The sequence below is a fragment of the Pimephales promelas genome, chromosome 23 (assembly GCF_988280905.1).
Source record: "Pimephales promelas chromosome 23, fPimPro1.hap1.1, whole genome shotgun sequence".
Classification (NCBI taxonomy): Eukaryota; Metazoa; Chordata; class Actinopteri; order Cypriniformes; family Leuciscidae; genus Pimephales; species Pimephales promelas.
The window spans coordinates 17,377,891-17,399,213 of NC_142791.1; the positions used below are offsets into that span (position 1 = coordinate 17,377,891).

General features: G+C 38.1%; 1 protein-coding gene across 1 annotated transcript in view; it reads left to right on the plus strand.

Moving 5' to 3' along the window:
- Nucleotides 1–4,509: 4,509 nt before the first annotated feature.
- Nucleotides 4,510–21,323, plus strand: part of map3k1 (mitogen-activated protein kinase kinase kinase 1, E3 ubiquitin protein ligase) — a 67,757-nt gene continuing 50,943 nt past the window's right edge. The window contains exon 1 of the mRNA XM_039675787.2: nucleotides 4,510–4,919. Coding sequence (XP_039531721.2) covers nucleotides 4,537–4,919 — 383 coding nt within the window. The 5' untranslated portion in view covers nucleotides 4,510–4,536. The remainder of the gene's footprint in view (nucleotides 4,920–21,323) is intronic.

Genomic DNA, 21,323 nt, shown 5'->3' on the forward strand with positions numbered 1-21,323 from the left:
GCCTGACTGGCTAAGAATAGCACTTACTGATGAAGTGGACCTACTTTAGCAGGAAATTGCTTCCTCTAGCAGCCCTCCCCCTAAACGAATGCTCTGCTTACTTGTGTTCGGCCAACAGAAGGCTGAACCACTGGACTTCTGCTTTAAAAGGCACATTTTTGCTGATTCAGGGACTAGCTGATTGCAGTTAAAGCGATTCTCTCGATCTGGACTGCTTGCAATTCAAACACATACAATCAATTTTAAACCCAGAAGAAAAGCAGGGATTCCATTTTAGATTAAATAGTTATTGTCTTAAAATATGGTCTATTTCATGAGGTGGAACTGTCATTAAAATGTATTTGTCATTAAAATAATGCTTGATTATTTATACTTGTTTGAAAAGGATGTCTTCTTAAATTATTAAATGTGCATTTGTCGTGTACTTCAAACATATGAAAGAAATGTTTATATAAAAAAAAAACTGTACTTAGATACTTGTCATGATTACGTTTTGTTCTTTGTGAATGTTTTTGTTCCTGTCTTGCCTATTGACCTGCTGTGTTCGAAATCACCCCCTACACCCAATTCATCCCCTACATTACTCAACTAATATACAGTAGTGCACTTAAAGGAGTAGTTCACAAAAAACTTTTGCTGATAATTTACTCACCCCCATGTCATCCAAGATATCCATGTCATTCTTTCTTCAGTCAAAAGAAATTAAGGTTTTTGATGAAAAACATTCCAGGATTTTTCTCCATATAATGCACTTCAGTGGGAACCAACCGGTTCAAGGTCCAAAAGACAGTTTCAGTGCAAATTGTTTAAAGGCTTTAAACGATTCCAGACGATGAATAAGGGTCTTATCAAGCGAAACGATCGCTCATTTAATAAATAAATAACAAAGTTTAAGTTTTATAAGCTCAAATGGTCGCCTTGCTCTGTTCTGTGACGCACGTTTGTGGCTCTCCTGTTCGAACTCGGTTATCAAAATGAACGAATATTTTTGCGAGTCATTTGGTTCATTCAACGAACGAAACGAACGAATTGACTCGGAAAAAGATTTGTTCAGTTTGTCAAAATAATTCCGGTTCACATGCTTGGCTACGCAGAAGCGATGCAAATATTCTGTATTATACATTTTTAAGGCCAGACTTGTTGAGGTCAATTTGTAGAGAAACACTACATGCCTGTGCACACATAAATTCAAACGCACATTCCTATTGACTAAACACGTAATACGCATGTGCACGTTGTCAGTATTCTCACAAGTTCATGTTTTTTAAAGTTTGCGAAGAGATAACTTTTTTTGTTGTTGGTGAAATTTTACAAGGCTTGCACCTTGGAACCCATTTTAAGGTTTGCATTCTTGAGCCCCAGGCTCTGCTGTTGTGTGGATGAGCATTTCTGTTAGAACGGTGTTGTGTTAGTGCCGTTAAGTTAATAACTAATGATCTTCGCAACGGAAGTGAATCAATTAAAACTAACTTTAGCTGGGCAATAACTTTATTCTAGAGGTGCTGTAAAGCCAAAACAATCTCTGCTTCTTTAATTTCCAATTATCACTGCTGCTTTGAAACAATTTATTGTTTCAAATAAATTATTATTTATTATAAAATCTTTATTGCTATAAAAGCATTACATGGGGACTTGACTTGACTAAGTTCCCCAGCTTTGGCCAAGGAAGCCGTGATTTAAGATTCTGCTTGCCTTGGTTCATGTAGGATGTCTACCAGAAGATTGGTGGTTCAATCCCTGACCTGACCTGTGTCAAGGTGTCCATGAGCAAGACACCTAACTCCAGCTGCTCCTGACGAGCTGGATGGTCCCTCTGCATGGCTGAAACTGCCGTGAATGTGAGGCAAGAATGTAAAGCACTTTGGTGGCCATTGGGTCTGGGAAAGTGCTATATTACATTTTACCATTTTTGTTGTTTTTTTTCTTGCCACAGACATCACTCCTGCCCTGTTATGGACCGAGTGATGGTCCCCAGCTCCGCCGGGGGGCTCTTCAGTCCCGTCTGCTCTGCTGTGGTGCACAATAGTATCAATGCGCCTTGGTTTTCACGGTGCACTGTGGGACTTTTTAGGGAGCAAACATTTCAGTGCCTTAAAATGGCCGACTCCCTGATCAGAGTATATGGCTGACTACTGAAGTAGGGAGTTGATTGTGATGCACCTATAGAAACTTCCAGGCAGGTGTGTTGAGGCAAGTTGGAGCTAAAAGGGGTTCACACACATCAGATGAGAAGTGCGTCTTTAAAATTCGAACACATTATTCTCTGAGTGAACACATACCGGCGCCCAGATACGGCTCAAGACCCTGTTCAAAATCCTGCCGTGCCCTGTGGGGATTACATTATACATTATATTTGTAATGACGAGTTGTATAACGATGAGTTTTCCCCCCAAATAAAATTAAATTAGTCTTTAAATAAATGCAGTGCAATCATCGAATCAATGAACTTTATAGATCTTGACTCTCATTGTGTGCCTCAACTTCTCTGCAGGCCTCTTCCATAACTTGAAGGAGACTTACTTGGTTGTGATCATGAACTTTCCATCTCCAAGAGGAGAATATGCTGGAAGGAACAGCATCTTGAAATGTGACTCATGCTAAAAACACAATTTTGCTGTTAATCACCCTGCCGAAAGTGGACATTGACTGTGACTCAATGTTTATATTGGGCTGGACACTCTGTGTCCAGTTTCTCTCAAGGACAGACCATCACCCTCTTCTCTCTTTCTCCACCCTTAGCTTTTCTTGCTCCATCTCCTCTTCTATACCATCTGTTTGTTCCTTTCCCATCATCTCTTTCTCTTCCACAGTTCCTCTCTCTCAATATCGCCCTTCCTCTATTCCCTCCAAAACATCTTACTCTTACATTTCTTCATTTCCCATTCTTCTGCTTTAATTTATTTTCCTCTTTTATAGATTTTGCAACTGCGATAGCTGTGTGAACAATTGGGAAATGTGGGGCTAATTGAGGACAGTCAAGTGCAACTGAGAGTTTAACAAATACTAACAGAGTTTTGTTTGTTGTGTGTGGAAAAATGGCACAAATGATTGTGAATCTTATGAAACTATAAAGCTGCAACTGTTTTTCCTGATATATAAAAGTTTTGGCTGGTTGTGTGAACTACTGTGAAAAAATTTGAGAATTTTGCGCAGTGTTTTGAGAAAATGATACATTTAATTTGTAATTTGCATGAAATGGAGGGCAATTTACAACTTGTTTAGGACAGAAGTGTTTAGGTTATGTGTTTTAACTGTTTTGAGAACAGTGACCTGAGTTTAGTTAAATGTGTCAAATCGAATGACACGTGCAAATATGAGTTATTTGTGGATATTGATCTGGTGCAGAAGAGGAAACCCTGCAGGAATCACAGTCGGAGAACACATGACCACATATATCCAGCAGAGGCTAGAGATTCGTTCATTTGTCTGGATGTGGCCAACTGCTCCTCTCACAACTTTTGTAATGTATTTTGTGAATATATATTTAAATATTTAAAATACATTAAAATCTGTATTTTTTCAAAGCTTATAATTATTGTTGTTGTTTGCATAAAACATAATCAGTAATAAGCCGATATGAAAAGGAATGAAGAGAGAGAGAGAGAGAGAGAGAGAGAGAGAGAGAGAGAGAGAGAGTGTGTGTGTGTGTGTGTGTGTGTGTGTGTGTGTGTGTGTGTGTGTGTGAACATGTTCTTTCCACGTTGCATTTATGCTCTAGTACAAGGTCTTTATTTCTAAATGGAAATTTTCAGATTTATGCTGGCTTTATTTTTGTATTTTTCTGACAAATGAAAATTAAAAAAACTCTTTTTTTTTTCATCTTTCTCTTTCATTTTAAATGTGGGGTCATTTTGATGTGGCTCCTTCAGAACAACCAAATCCAACCCAGATGTTGTGTGGGTTCATAGGTACCCTATGTCACAAAAGTTACAAATCCTCATGCCATGAGATGAAGGAAACGTGTTTTTTAAAGAACAAAAATTCAAATGCGGTCAGCCTGATCCCAAGGACCTCTAATGGTTAAAGGTTCTTCATGGAACCATCAATGCCAATAAAAAAAACTTTATTTTTAACGTTTTACAAGAAAATACAAATTTAGTCTTTCGACTTCAAAATGTCAAAATGTTTAATTCAATGTGTTACTTGCCATTTCTTTGTAATTATTGGTGAAAATTACAAGCAATATCAGAGTGAATTTTTTTGGAAGTAAAAAAAAGTCAGTGTAGTTTTCAACTTTCATTTTTAAAGGTCAAGAAAATTCAAATTAATATTATTTTTTATTTTATAATTTTTTGTATTAATACCTATGTATCAAAAAATGATAAAGAAAGCAAAGCATATAGGCCTACACAAAAAAATAATATAATTATTATGACATGGCCCCTTTTCATTATTATGAAAGAGGTCCCTTGGCCCTTCCCACATTGTACACGACCCCTCCCATCTATCCGGAAACCCCTCCCTCTCATCCTCCCCCAAATTCCCGCCACTCCCTCTCACATAGAATCTATTAAGTGCAAATATTCAGGACAGAAAATGGCGACGGCGGGGAGCCGGACGTCGTCGTTAGGCGGATTATTGGACCCTAGTAGCGGCTCAGGCACCGGGACCGGAGCCCAGGACAGTCCCAGTGGCTCCAGCGGGAGCAGTGTGTCGACCAGCAACGGCAAGGCGAAGAGGAGCGCGGGCGAGAGCTCCCAGTGGAGGCGCAAGGTGAGGAGTGTGGATCTGGATAAGTGTGAGAGCGGCTCGGTCCAGTCCGCTTTACTGCAGCACAGCCTCGGCGACAGAACCAGCACTCATCTGGGTGATAATAATGGTGCTCAGGAGTGGATGAGGAGCTGTTTAAAGAGTCCGAGCTCTGTTGAACATGGAGCGGCTTCTGCCGCGGTGGACGTGAACGCTTCACACAACAACAGGTAAAAATAACTGCGAAACTTCTTCAGACAAACGGGCTTCCGTTCGACGTGCATTTGGGGAACCGTTACAAACTTGAATTATTAGCGATATATGAGCTTCTGTCTGGCAGAGCTCCTCCTGTATATGCCTGAAATATTAAGGAGATAACTTACAAAATGTGATAGAAACTTAATGCAAGTGACCGTCATGACTTTAAAAAGTCGGATACACTTTATTTTACTGTGTCCCTGTTACAGTGTGTGTGTGTGTATATATATATATATATATATATATATGTGTGTGTGTGTGTGTGCATTAGCTAATTAATTATTTAAGTTACTAGGGTTAGTTGCATGTAATTATGCATTATTATTATGCATAGTTATTGCTACATTAACTACATGTAACGTGTAACCGGTACACTGTAAAATAGTGTTACTAAAAATTCTTAAGTCACTTAAAGATATTCATACGTTTTACTGAGCTTCTACTGAGCTAACGCCTTAGAAGTGCACGCTAAACTAAATTATAATGACAAGTTATGTAAATTGTAATTACGCGCTCGAAATAGTATATAATAGTTTATAATAATTGTCAGTTGTTCTTCATATTTGAGTATGGTTAGACGTTTAAAGAAGTTTACAGAGGAGATTTTGGATATCTTAATATATTCCTTAAATCTGAACATGCTGTCGAAAAACCCAGGAAAATGTTCCCAAAGATGTCCTTATGTATTTGGGAATAAAATGCATAAAGTATATAATCAGGCAAATGGTCCCCTAAATGAACAAATTCCACTGTAAAATACCTCCAGTGAAAAACATGAATAAAATTGTAAAGTTTGGTGTTTTTTTAGAGCTGCTGAAGTGGAGATTTCTGAGAAAATACCTCTTATGTATTTGCAATCTGAATATGAAATCTAGACACAAGTAGTATTGTTATAAAACAATTGTGTATATTCAGTTCATGTTTGAGTGTGTTGTCGAAAGCGGTTGTGCTCCTCGGCTCGGTGTGTGATGATGATGATGGTGATGAAGATGATGGTGTGTGAGAAAGGTCAGCATCTGCTGGTTGAATGGCAGGTGTTTTCAGAAGGAAGACTGCGAGCGCAGGATTTGATGCAATATGAGCTGCAGTCTTTGAGACTGTATAGATAATGAGAGATGAATGGAGCTGAAACCTAAAGAATCTGCTGGAAAAAAACCCTGCATGCCTGTTTTTCCCGAGAACAGTTAAGTTAAAGAAGAATGTACGTGAGATTTTGTTTCATGAGGCATTATTATTATTTTCTTCATAAATATCTAGGCATGAAGCATGTTGGTGTATCCAGATTGTTCAGCATAAAACCCATATATGACAGTGTGTGCCTTTCAGACTATAGATATTTTTCAGTTTAGTTGTCTTTCGTTGAGTGTTTATAAGCCATGCAGGGATTCTGTGACTCCAAACTGTGTTTTACGTCATTGAGCTTATTCATTTCCCCCTCAGGTGCGAATCGGAGCGTCACACACCATGTGTGTGTGTGCTTCATGTGTGCTTGAAGGCTACAGGCAGAAGCAGTCCTGATAGACACAGCAGGTGTTGGACAGGTGTTGAAGCAGATGTTCTCCTGCTTGACTAAAACACCTCATCCTCTCAAACTGGTTTTGTTACAAGATCAAAGCAGTTTCCTTTCAGGGTTCCTTGAGCTGAAACAGAGAAGTGTGCAGTAAGGGTGCCCATGTGTTATGATACGATAGATGATAGTGAACTCACGATACGAATATTATTGCGAAACTCCAAGACATGATAAAGGGTTACCAAAAAATTAACTGTTGATTAAAAGGCTAAATTTGGTGTTAGTACATTGTGTGTGTGTAAATGAATAGGATGGACTTTATGATGGAAACCCAAAACACAGGACAATAGAGACACCAGAATAATAATATTCATGATTATGGAGCTGAAAATACTGAATTATTTCAGACGAATATGCTTGTTCTCTGTCACTGACTAGATATGTTTATAATAATGTAGGACACTTTTACTGGTAACAAGACATTTGGCATCATCAGGACCCACAAATATTCCCCCATTGCATTATTACTATTATACATTATATTCAACATTGTAGTTTAACCCTAAAACCGTATTCTGGAAAAATGTGGGCCAAATAGTTTTGATTTATTTTTAAAAAATACTTCCCTTGATCTGAGTGGTACAAGACTTGGCTACTTTTCCCTTTAAGTTTGCCTCCTGAACACACACAATTTTTTTTTAAACTCAATTCTACAATGTTAAGTGGGTGAAAAAAAACCCTCCCTAATCTTGTATTTGGGTCAAAAATGGGCACCCATAGAAATGAATGGGAAAAACTGTAATTTAGAGCATTCTAAAATAAGCCAAAATAAGACACCAGGTGACCGCAAAGTCACTTCATCTTTAGGTTTTAGCTCTAAGAACTTAGTGGAATGATATTTTAATGTAGTTAAAAAAAATTAAAAAATAAAACATAAAAATAAGCATAATTTACATAGAAAATATGGTACTTTTTGAAGTAAATAAATTCAAAAATACCCCCAAAATAAAAAAAAAAAACACCGAAAATGGATAGACAAAACTTTATCGAAGACAGTGATATAACATTTATAATAAATAAAAATTAGGATCACACCTGAGTCCTCTGTGCCCGCATTTGTCCACAATTACAGGATTAAGGGCTGTAAAGTGAATACGGTTTGAGGGCTACTGAAGTACTGACACTAAAACTCTGTAAACATGAAATTTTTCCTTGCTTAGTAATTTTTATTGGGTGAACTTATTATCCACATTATTGTTGCATTTTTGCATTGCGAATTTTCGATATATTGTGACACCGCTAGTGCAGTCTCTATCCACTACTATTGGCTCTAAACAAAATTTTTTCCAAACCCTCTCCCTGTCTTTTTGAGCTGAACGCTTTCCCCGTTTGCTCTTGGTGGAGCAGATGTTGTTGTGTCTGGCTGGCTGGGATTCTCAAACACACGGAGTAATGTTTTGATTGTTTTCAGAGTCACAGTGTTCTGACTTCTCATGGGAATCCGCCTGGCTGACCTAGTGGGACAGGTGAAAGTATTTATAAATACTTAAGGGAAAAAAGTGACATATTTCACCTTGAACACATTGGGTCCAGGGCTTGACATTAACACCCGCCAAATGCGGGTGGCCCATAAAATACAAAGACTAATATTGGCTAATTCTGGAAATATTTTGGGTTCTACGCCGTAGATAGATACCACTCGTCTCAACATTGACGCACAAATACCTGTGCGCACGCGCTCCGAGCGCGTTCTCCACCGCGGGGAACATCGCCAATAAAAATAGCCGCACTTGATCCAGTGCTGTTTGTGCCGTGCTGTTCCGATTCTGTTTTTTTTCCCCCTAATTTTGTGATTGGCTATGCATAGTGCCAAATAGATTAAGTTGATAACCTGCTGTTTAAAATATTAAGTCAAAGATTTTTTTCAGACAGGCCCGAGTCCTGTTTATGACTGTCAGACTGTTAATAAATTTGTGATTGAATCTCCATTACTGTGTTTTTCTTATTCTTTTTTTACTTTTTAGGGGGGCTCATAGAAATTCGAATACATTGCTTGATATTCGATAACCGTTCGAATTTGATTTTTCTCAAAAGTGACAGCCATAATTGGCTTGAGGCCTGTTTAGCTCATCTGTGGCCAATCATTTGATTTTATCCCTTAAAACTCCTCTTCGATTACGAAAATTACGTATTTTAACGTTTATTTCCTTGAAAAATTCTCTTCATGCCTTAAAATATATTGGCAACAATACCTCTTCGCTCAATCCAGGAACATGATGTCCACTTTTGGGGTTTTCTTTCTTTTTGGGGGCTTTTTTGACAACAAAACAGCAGAAAACTCGATGCTTCGATAGCCTTGGTGGTTTGTTTATGCCAGTTCTGCCTTGTTGGTGACCTCAAGCACGTCGTAAAGAGACCGCAAGGAATAATTGGCCAGGGAGCAACATGTTTCTTGTACATGACAGACAAGAATTAGCTAAGGATTCAAAATTGATTAATCTGACACAGTGACTATAGTCGCATATTGTATAGTCTGACCCAGCATTAGATAATGTAATTTTGTAATTTGTTTACATTGTTTCTGTGAACTTTGCTGCTTTCAAACGAGTCTTAATGTTTGCATGAGATGATTTCCAAAATTGTTTTTTTTGGTAACGCTTCCTTTTACAGTACAGTATACTTGCAGTAGAAAGTATAAGGTAAGTACATGGAACAGGGGTAGGTTCAGGGTTAGTACTAGGTATTACCCAGTAATTGTAGTTACTAAAATAAGTGCATAGTATTTACATGGGTAACTGGACTGTAAAAGGAAGCGTTACCAAGTCAAGACGCCCTTTGTGAATTAACTTATAATATATGCGTACAGATAAAAATAATTGTACTTACACATTTGATTGATTACATTAAGAATTGCAAACATTTTTGATTTACAAGTTTTCTGAAATGTTAGGTGTAAACTGTCTAATTAAACAGGCGTGCACTGTCTAATTAAACATGGACACATTTGAATATATTCCCAGAAGAACAGAAATCTGTTTTATTTTGTTGGGACATCAGAGTCGAAATTACTTGCCAGAGAAGGGATTTATTTGTCATAAAATAGAAAAACCAGCCAGAAAGGATAAAAACAGGGAAAATATATGTTAACAAACCCATCGTTAAAAAATCTTCAGAATATGTAAGAATAAAACCATGAAGTTTGTAGTATGTAAGACTTTTGACTCGGTGCAGGAGAAAAAAAAAAACCTTTTGAGAACTCGATGCGTGTTTGTATGTATATTTATATATTATAGTGCATGAAATAAATGTTTTGCCTGTGGTGTCTTGCTGCCTTGAGCAGAAATGTTGGATGTGATCTGTTATTGTTATGTGATTTGTGAATGTGGACTGAATTGCTTAATATAACTTTGCAGATTTGAAACTGGAGCTTGGCATTGTGAAAGAGCTGTGTGGTTTTCCATCAGCATCCAGTGGGCTCCTGTGTGAGTGTGACACTGTCGGTGGGCTCCCATTGGGTTTTCCCAGCCCACAGAATCGTAATTAATTTGTTTGCGTTTCCAGCGGATGTAGCGGGGTTCGGCGTTCTCGTTACGCATAGATGGTCCAATGCTGGAAGAGATACTGCCTCAAAGAAAATGTCACAGGCCTTTCATCTGGTAAAACGAGAGCTTGAGGTTAAAATGTGTTTGTCAGGATCAAGAAAGAGCAAACAGAGTGTTAGGATCTTATTGTGAAATATTGTGTGTAAGTTAGGGCTTAATTGGTTCATTTGGATCTGTATCAGGTACAGTAAATGGCAAATTATCTCAATGAAACAAACTCTATTAATACTGTAAACAATACAGGGAGTGAGCTAGTACTACATTAATGTAATACTAAAGGTAAAATGAACTGATTTGTATAAACACTTAAATTACACACAAGGCAGTTTTTTATAATCATAATCTTTATAGTTTATAGTCATAAACTCTATTTACATAATTATGTTTCTACTCATTAGGTTTTTTTTTTTAAATCTAGGCTAAATGGTGGCTGTCGTAACTTGTTTTCATGACCCATTTATTCAAACTTAATTAAGGCCTATCGAAGAACCGGTTAAGTAAAGATATAATGAATATGCTGGTGCATTTAGCAGAACGCTCCTCCAGAGTTCAGTTTTCTTGAGCTGTGGGCATTGAATAGCTTTTCTGAGGTAAATGTAACATTTACATGTCTTTTTAACATCTTTTTAAGTTGTTGAAACACTGATTGAGAAATGACGAGTCATTATGCAGAATTCGGTAACCTGTAGGAAGCAGTATGTGTCCACATTCCTTCTGGTCATGTTCAGTCATGTTTATGCTGCAAGTAGTAGTAAAACTGAAGAGATGACCGGTTCATGAGCCGCTCGAACTGAGACGCTACATCAATCCGTCAAACACATTCAAGGGTGACAAAGCGGTATTTATTATTTGAATTTTGTAATAAATTGATTGATAAAGACAATGGCGGAGGGTTAGCTGATCACGCGACTGACGAGACGATGGCGGAGGGTTAGCTGATCACGCGACTGACGAGACGATGGCGGAGGGTTAGCTGATCACGCGACTGACGAGACGATGGCGGAGGGTTAGCTGATCACGCGACTGACGAGACGATGGCGGAGGGTTTGCTTCATCAGATCCTGAGCTTCATCAGCAGAAATATCTGAAATACAGGGATTTGGGATCCAAGTCTTCATTGTTAATTAAAAGATGTCACTTTAGCACTAGCCATAGTGGCATGGACTGGTTTAGCGAAAGCATTGGAGTAGTGAGAGTCCTGGACGATTGTGTGATATTGCTTTTATACATAATTCAATTTCAATAAACAAAGTTAATAACTTACATTTTACATACAATATTGCTGATTAGCTAATTACTTTAGCTATTTTGTAAAACGTATAGAACAACTTACAGTTTAAAAGGGTGAAATGACATCCACAATAATAAAGAGAACTGCACATTCTCACAATATAGTTTGAAAATTTGTTTCCTCTTGAATTATCATCAGCTATTGAAGATTAAATTAAAACCCTCTATTATGAACTGACAAACAATGGGCTTTATGCCCAGCTGCACTACTTCCTGAACTTCAGCCAGCTCCTTGTTTCCTGTCAGCCATTATTGGCCAAATTGATTAATTCAGGTGTGCCTGACCTCAGTAGCCATGGCAACAATAATCAGGCACACCTGAATTAATCAATTTGGCCAATAATGGCTGACAGGAAACAAGGAGCTGGCTGAAGTTCAGGAAGTAGTGCAGCTGTGCATAAAGCCCATTGAGTTTGTGAAACATATCTTGAATGTTGTGTGATTGTGCAGCACACGTCCTGGTTTTGTGAAGTCTCTAATGTTTCATTGATGGCGCATAAAGCGCATGCGAGTAATCTCTAAACCTGACCTTTCCAGCATCCCACCCACATCTGGAGCCAAAATGGCTCCTCAAACGTTTGCTCTCAAACACGGCCCTAAATGCTATTGTTCCTGTTGGGAATGTGCCCTCGACGAGCTCACGCTTGTAAGAAGACTCCCAGAAACTCATGAGGTCCTGGAGCTTCATCGTGACAAATATAGCCTCCCCGTGGGAGACGTGGAGGGCTAAAATAAAGATCTGGGGTGTATGATCGTCTGTGGTGTCCTGAGCATACGCTGAGGGACTGACTCGCTGGCTTTTGAGTGTGAAATGTGACGCTTCTTAAAACGGCAGTCTTGCGCTTCAGCTATAGAGGATAAATTTAGCTTTCTCATAGTATTTTCTGTTCTTGCACATGGTTTTCTGTTCACAACACACCTAATGCAGATATTCTGTGCCAGGAAACGTTTGTGTTTGCCAGTCTGAAAGCCAGATGAAGATGGGTTTGTCGACCACGTATTTCACAGGAATGAATTTGCTCTTCATAACAATATTCATGTAACGTGTGACCTTTCAAATGCAATTCTTCTTGCATTTTTATCTTGCATTTGATATGAATAGACCTCAATGCTGTAAGTGGTGCTTCTTGGCTTACTGTCTCCTGTTTTGTAGCATAAGCCTCTGAATAATAAAGGAAAAAATTGGATGATGAAATATAGATTTTAAAACGGTATCACAATTTCTGAAAGTGAACAATATTATATTGAAAAAAGTCTGACAATGATATTTTAAGCATCAGTGTGAAACAACAAACATTCAAAATCAAATTTAAACATGACATCTTTAGCTGAGTGTCATAATGCAACGGAACAAAGTAGCCTAATTAATTTAGTTGGTTGTAGTCTGGTCTACAGTACATTCTACAATGTAACTGCTAAAAGCAAGACTAGAAAGCTATGCGCTAAATTAACTGAGCCAAAATTTCGATCCTAAACATTTTAATTTTAAGAGCCAGTGGCTACCTTGTCATTTTATTTTTTCAGTCTGGATTTTAAAGTATTAAAATAACTTTTAGCCCTTGCAATATAGCCTACTTATTTGCGAAATTTAGATATGTATGTGTGTGCAGCCCAAACTACTATTGATTTGTGAACAAATGAACGTCAGTGGAGCAGTTGTTGAGCTAGTATTGTATATAAAGTGTTGGTGTTTGTATCTGGCCATAAAATGCATTTAAAATTGCCGTATTGCCATCTTGCATCCCCAGTCATTTTGATTATTTTAGTTGACATCTGTGTAGTAGCTGCACTATTCTGGATACATTGAGAATTGAGAATATTTTTTTGTTAGTTTCAAACAGAGATCATAATTTTCCCATGATACTGAAGACCTTTCCAAATTTGATTGCGTAATGCCTGGAGCATCGCAGACCAGCAAAGATGAACAATTGTGGTAAAAGAGTATAGCTAGATAATACCCTATTCCTCAGTTGGGATCGGTCAGAGCGTTTGAAGCTGCATTGATTTGGAATTGGACTTCAACAATTTAGTTACTGTTGAAGTCCATTGTGTGGAGAAAAATCCTGAAATGTTTTCCTCAAACTTAATTAATTTTCCACTGAAGAAAGAAAGACATGGACATTTTGGATGGCATTGGGGTGAGTAAATTTTAAGGTGAACTAATCCTAAGCAGACAATGAATGAGAGATCGACTGTGCCCGTGCGATGACTCTGACTTTGAGGGCAAGTCATATGTATTTGCGAAAAGGTTTCAGTTTCCAAAAAAAGCAAAATATTTGTCGTATCATCCTTTTAACATGTAAGGGTATTTACCATGAATGGCGTAAGCGTCAGCACTGGTCAGCATTACACAGCGTGGGGAAAAAAAATCGGCGAGTCACACATTAAATTACTGCCATTGGTCTTTACAAGTGAAGCATCAGCTTTAGTGTTACCCATGTGACACATTGCTGGTCAGCTGAGGCTTGAAAAGTGGAGCTCAGAGTTAAAAAAGAAGTAACACCGTGTTTCATTACATCTACCTTTTAAAGAATCAGCGTTATGATGTCATAATACAATCATTAATTGAAGCATCAAGTTACTTTCAAAAGGTGATTTCAATACCCCTGCAGATGTCTGAGTTACATTAGAAGTTGTAGTGACAACATGGCATGCAAATTATTACTTGGGAACTTTTTGAATGTCATTGCAACTTCTCTGCATTCCAAGGACAAATTTTCATGTAATTTTCATGCAATTTCGAGCCCAGTAGAGCAGCACTGTGTCTTTGAGGCTGGTCTCTGGGGAGTGTTTTAGCATGTTTTGTCTAATGAGCGGAGGCCTCTCCATGGTCACCAGGAACTGCATATTTAAAGCCCAGGGTTAGCTGAATGATCACGCCTGGACGCCGGACACAAAGGCCCGGATATTTCTATACCCATTAGGCCCTGTCCGCAGGCACAGGGGTCCCCCCCCCTCTCAGGTTTTGTTTAGTTAACAGCAGGACGAGGCAAGCTAGAGATTACATGTGAAAAGTAAACACATGGGAGCATGACTAATAAGACCCAGATTACTGGTTAAAACAACAGGTCTTGTGGCAGGCCGAGGCTAGACACCCACGATACGAGCAAACACCCTCTGAAACAAACGATATGTCTTGGAAACGGTGTCTGAATGCAGTGTGTATTCATATTCAGGTTTGGCAAGTCCGACTAATCTAACAATCTTAAAAAATGCTGGGTTGTTGGCATTAATGCTGGGCATGTTTGTGGCCAAGAGCATTATTTTAGGGGATAGGAAAGCCACTGCTCCCCTATGTTTGCAGAAATGGCTTGTTAAGATGGTCTCTGTCTTAAACCTTGAAAAAATAGGGTTTAACGAAGCAAAGTTTCCCAAGGTCTGGGGTCCCTTCCTCCTACATTTACATAAAAGATTTGATCACATCTGTTACTTTTTTTTTTTGTGTGTGTGTGTGTGTGCTGATTTTTATCCCCCTCTTTACGTGATTTCAACTTTGGGTCAAAATGGACAAACCCAGCTGTTGGGTTAGATTTTTAAGTGACATTTTTAACCCAACGTTTGGGTTTATCCATAATCAACCCAAAATTGAGTTAAAACAACCCTGCATTTTTTTAGAGTGAAAGCCATCCCCTCTGGATTGGATCGTGTTGATTGGTGTGCACAGTCCACGTCCAATAAGAGCTGTTGACACACTGTGTTGTGTTGTAACGGCATGGGAAATGGCCATCGATTTTCCCAGCGTCTCGTTGGCCTCCGGGGACCATCAGCAGGAAACTTGATCCCGCCTGTAAATTGGGAGTGACTGTCAGTTGATTGGCGCTGTTGGACGGGCACTGAATCCATGGGCTTAGAAGGCGACACAAAGAGAAGCATTGTGAAAGCCAGCGCTGTTGTCATAATGAGGAAGATCCCAGCTCCGGCTTCGGCACTGAAGGGGCCAAAATAGGAAATGGCCAAGTGTCCCTTCTTGACCACCTCGCAATCCCTCTGGCCGTCCCGTGCCTCTCTTCAGCTAAGTAAAGCTCAGAACGAGTCATGCTAACATGTCCATCAGTGCGTTTCCGGGGACCTGCTTCTGCCTTTGTCTTTTGTTTTGCCCTGTTCTTTAGAGGTTGGATTTAATCTCAATTGACCTTTTTTTCCTGAGTCTCTGCCCTCTATTTGGTGGAGAGAGTGCAGAGACTTAATTAAGCTTTTATTTATATATCGAGTCTGGAAGCTTTTTTTAATGGAGATGGACTGTAGTAGTTGGTCTTTGCCACAGTGAGCATTAAGTATCCTCACGACTCGAACTACTGCTGTAGTCTGACCTCTCACCCACCAGGCCCACTCCCAGAAACCTACTTCATTAGGGACTGGATTAAATCGTAAGAACTAGTGTGTTTGTTCTTGGTTTTTTTTTTTTTTTTAGTTTTTTAATTCGCTCACACTCCTTCTTTAGAAGTACATGTGAGTGTACTAGGGGTGTAGCGATACCCTCATGTCACGATTCGATACATATCACAATACTGAACTCCCGATATGATGTTATTGTGATAATCCACCAAGACATAAAAAAATTTTAACTAGTGGTCAACCGATATGGGTTTTTTGATGGCCAATGCATATATGCCATCAATTTTTTTATATATATGTATGTATAATATATATATATATATATATATATATATATATATATATATATATATATATATACAGTATATTATACATCTATACATCATCGTTTAAATGCCACAGCCTACCTGAGCATTGTTTCTGACTATGTCCATCCCTTTATGGCCACCATGTACCCATCCTCTGATGGCTACTTCCAGCAGGATAATGCACCATGTCACAAAGCTTGAATCATTTCAAATTGGTTTCTTGAATATGACAATGAGTTCACTGTACTAAAATGGCCCCCACAGTCACCAGATCTCAACCCAATAGAGCATTTTTGGGATGTGGTGGAACAGGAGCTTTATGCCCTGGATGTGCATTAGAGTTGGGTGATGTTGACCAATTTGGCATCAGACGATGTCTACAGTGAAACATTGTGATAGACGATGACATCTGTCATAGGCTATACCACAACTGTTCAGTGTTTTTAACCACATAAATGTTTATTTTAGGTTTCAGACATTTAAATACATATAATTTATTGCAAAACTTTTATTCATATCAGAGAGACACAGTGTAAATAACTATTAAGTATATTAGTTAAAATCTCCCGGAATCTAGAGCGAGAAAGAACATACTGCGGCGCGTGCATGGCAGAGAGGGAGAGAATGAGACCTTGCGAGTGCCGCACGAAAGCCAGTCCCGCGCGCTCTCTCTCCCCCTTTGCAGACTGATCTCACGAAAAGGCTCAAAATGCGTATAGATAACATGCCACTTGACTTGAAAGTGACGTGTATGTTGACGCAAAAGTCTTGATCATGTTGCCCTTTGGAACACCGCTGCACAAATCAGTCCAACACAGCGCTGCCAATGTCGGAGAACCAGCTTTAAAAAAGTTATTAGCCAGCATGCAAGGAGACTATCTAAAGGTGAGCTAAGTTATTATTAGAATACAGCTGTATTTTCGAGGTTAGCTCGCTGTATAGCTGGTAGTTAATATCGATGGACACGCGTTTGTTCCACTTTTTATTGTTAATAAGAAAGCGATCTTAATGTTTATTGTAGTAATTTTAGATGTCCCTCTAGTGGGCAGAACGTGTAACAACAACCACAGGCTATAGTGGCATTGGCGATCCATAAGAATGTGTAATGTCGTAAATATTAATAATAGAATGAATTTGAGCATTTAATATTCGAATATTACACAAAATATGGAATGGAATTCGAATAGTATTTTAGAGGAATATTGACAGCCCTACCCGATACAATGTTCCATTCATTCAAATGAAACAGGATGACTAATCGATTCTTGAGATTTAAGAATCGATATCGGTTCGTAAAAATGGGAATCGATTAATATCGAGAAATTGATATTTATTACCCAGCCCTATTGTTTATAAGTCTATGTGGTGTTATTAATGTGCTTTAAGACAAACCATGTGTAAATTCATCAGTCAACAGTATTGCTGAGTATTTTCTGCTTAAAACTGCAGTGAACCAAAGACAGTCTCAAAAACACGGTGTGAAATCGCTGGTGTTTCTGACGTCACAAACTACCTTGTAACCAACATTAGGAAACTATTTTAGTGGCGAGAGGAGAACGTAGCGGAGCTTCCTGAGATCCAGACACAGGTGATCAATTTGCACACGCCGTGATCGGCTGGAGCGACACACACACCGGCTGGCTGACGTCCAGCGATAGAAGAATACAATAAGAAAATCCTGGCAGAGGCCAGAGTCTCTGTCGACACGCACACCACCACACTAGTGAACATGTCTCCAGTGGATCACAAGAATTGAGAGGGAATTTTTCTGTGTAGTGCACCTTTTAAATTGAAATTCAGTTCATTATCACAAAAAGCTCAATGTTTCCTGCAATTTGTAAAGCACTGTTAATGCATAATTTTCTCCCTACTGCAAGAAGTGTAACATTTCCTTGAGTCAAACCATGATTTAACTTTTTTTTTTGATGGGGAGATAATCTTAAAGTAAATAATCTTATTCCATGTTCTCAGTTTTTAAATGGATAGTAGTGTTGACTGCATTCATCAGTCTGAACCTTTAACTCTGTTACTCAACAAATATTGTTTGTGTAATAGAAACCATGACAACAGATAATAACAAAGCGAGCCCTCTTTTGAAACATGAAATATTGCTGTTCGGAAGTGTTGTTTTAGTTTTGGTGCAAACCTTACAAATATGAATCATAAATTATGGCGTGATTGACATTTTCATGCAATTTCCCATATTCCACTTTTTGGATTTTTGGTGTCTAACCTGACGGCTCTGCTGATAGTGAACCAGCAAACACTTTGATGGATGTTTGTTGGATTGTTTTGTTTGCATGGATTTAAGATTATTTAGCTTTATTTGATCTGCGTTTCATTGTTTTCCTTTGTGGGAGAACCAAATCGCATGTGGGAGATCGGTGCCTAAAACAACCGGTCGCATTTGCAACCAAAAATATTAATTTACATGTAATATCTATATAGGGCTGCACGATTATTTTGATCAATATTGAGATCACGATTAATTATCATGGTTATTTAAAACTTTAATACTAATTTTGTCACGTAGGCTAATCATAACTGTTTTCACATCCATATTACGCTACATTCCTGCTTATGTACAAAAATGTGCATCAAAATAAAACCGGTCCTCTTATTCACCAAAATTCAGTCCATCACAAAGAATAAATAAAAGTAAATAAAACAGAAATTATATCAAAACTTAAACAGGGCACTATTTTCCATTGTAAATGTATTTTAGGAAGTAAAATATAAACTTGCATAGTGAATGGCAGTGAATAAAACTCAAAATCAATAAAAAACAAATATTCCATAACAGAATGTATGGAAAAATTATTGAAATATAACAACACAAACTGACTTTTACGGTATTTTATTATTTTAAGGCCTGTTTTTGTTTTCAGTGTGTGTACGTTTTTGCCATGCTACAGATACAAATGGTCCCCAGGGGATTAGTTCTATGGACTTTGGTGATTTTGCCTTTTTTTCTTCAGCTATTGAGGTCAAGATTTGTAATTTGTACTTCTAAAAACAAAATGTTCAACGATTAAAAAGAATATTTTACAGACATGTTCATGAGTTGTTGTAATTTTTTGGGGTGGGGTAAACGTAAAAAAAAAAAAAAAAAAAACTCTATACTAAAACTGTAAATGACAATACGGTAACTAAACAAAATACTGTTAATGGTACCGTATACTGTAAATGAAAATACAGTAAATGTACAGTATACTGTAAATGAAAATACAGTAAAGGTACAGTATACTGTAAGTGAAAATACAGTAATGATACTGTAAAACATTTTACAGTAAATTATGGCATCCAGCTGCCAGTAAGTTACTGTAAAATTTACAGCAATCCCTTTACAGTGTAACCAAATGAGAACATCAACTGCACTATGAAGTTCAATTAATGTATAGAATTCAGAGTCGTTATTTGTTAACTTAATAAAGTTTAAAACTTAATAAAGTTTTTTCGCATGGATACCTTTTTAGTTTAGTACCTTTTACCGTGCTCTGTGACGAGTAGCCCATCATATATTTTGCTTTGTTGAAGTTATACATTGTGACGACACACATCAGAGTTTCATTGACAAAAATATTTCACTCATTGACTTCGACAGAAAGAAGAGGCGTTTAAAAAAGCCTGATATTTTAGTGTTGGGGGCGCTCGAACACCACCGCTGATGGCACACAGCTGCAATAATGAAGCCGCTCAAGATGTGCCATCATGAGATAGAGATAGCGAAAATGTTGGATCATCTTTCTGTGTCAATGAATGAACATCCCAGCTAAAAAGCAGTGTCAATTTCACCGTGGATAAACCGCATCAGCTGAGTGGACGATTCGCACTTAATCTATACTGATGGATTCTCAAGATCTTTTTTAGTCTTTGCTGTTTTCTGTTAATGCGTGAACTTCACATTATTTATAACGACTTACTGAAATGTATCGTATCATGTAATCGATCGATCAGTGTTTTAACCACCGAAAGACGTCAATAAAACCACTTTTAAACACGTAACGTCACATTCACCTCAAATAAAGCCATTCAATGACCATAAACTTTAATCAGCTTGAGAAATAACTATAGAGAGGAGCATTTTGCTAAATGTATGCGGTATGAATATATTAGGCTACATATTCATTATATGAATATGTAATTGAGGCATTGAGGAGGCCAAACCACACTCAATGTCCAGGTGAAGCTGACATTACAGAACAAATTAGCTCCTTAGTTCCCCAGGCACCCACGAGACGCGTGAAGAGCTGAGGCTGTAGATGGAAATGTGTAAAGGAGGACTGAAAAGCATTTAAACGTGAACGAGGACTGAAGTTAAGTGTTTAAAACATGTTTATTTATATGTGGCACCTAAAAAATGGCCAATGGCTCTTTACTTTATTTTTTAAACTTTTTTTTTTGTCTGGAGCCCTGTTAATAAATAATGTACTTATCGTTAAGTTCGTAATTGGTCTTGTGTACCATACTCTAAATCATATTAGAGATGGCACCATTAAACGTTAATGCAATTTTTGTTTTTACTGAGCGTTATCCCTGAAATCCTAAAAATGATCCGAATGTCATCAGATATGAACTATGTTTGGACTCTGTGTGGCCTAGAAAGTGTTTGACGACAGCCGCGGGTGAAACCGCTCTGGAGTGTTTGGGTTAAAGATAATTTCTTTTCTTATTTAACATGTATCTGTAATTTAGTTTCAAGATGGTCTCACTTTGTCAGCATCATTGACTGATACATTTATTAACAAGGATGTTGGCTCTAAAGTTACTTTTTACCTGAATGTAAAACAGACCCGAAGGCAATGTTTAACATGTTGTGTGTGTTTGTGCTGCTGTTCATAAGAAGCCAGCGCACAGGATGTAGGTCATCATCATGTGAGCGTAACCTCAAATCTGCACTCTTCATCATCATCACTCAGGGACTGGACTGGGGTTCCCATTCTATATGTGTGATTGATTTAGCATGTTTTATTTGAGAAAATGTCAGACAATACCATTAGCTGATGTATGATGCACTATTCTTGGCAAATTCTCTATCTGTGAGCCTTGTTCACACCAAACATGCCTGATGTTTCTTAAAATATCCATTTCAAATAAAGCTGATGCGTTTGCGAGCTGATAGTCTCACGGGTGGATGACTGGTCCTTCGGTTTTAGAAATGTGTTTTTGTCAGCGGTATTTATGTTCGTCGTTCGGTTTCTCCTTAAGAGGTCAATCCCGTGACAACTTTTAATGTTTAACCTCAAGATAGTCAATGATTCAGTGTGAAGTGTTTTTCTCTAATGGTCATACACTGACTTGGTAGAGATGTTTCCTTTTACGTTAGTGGAT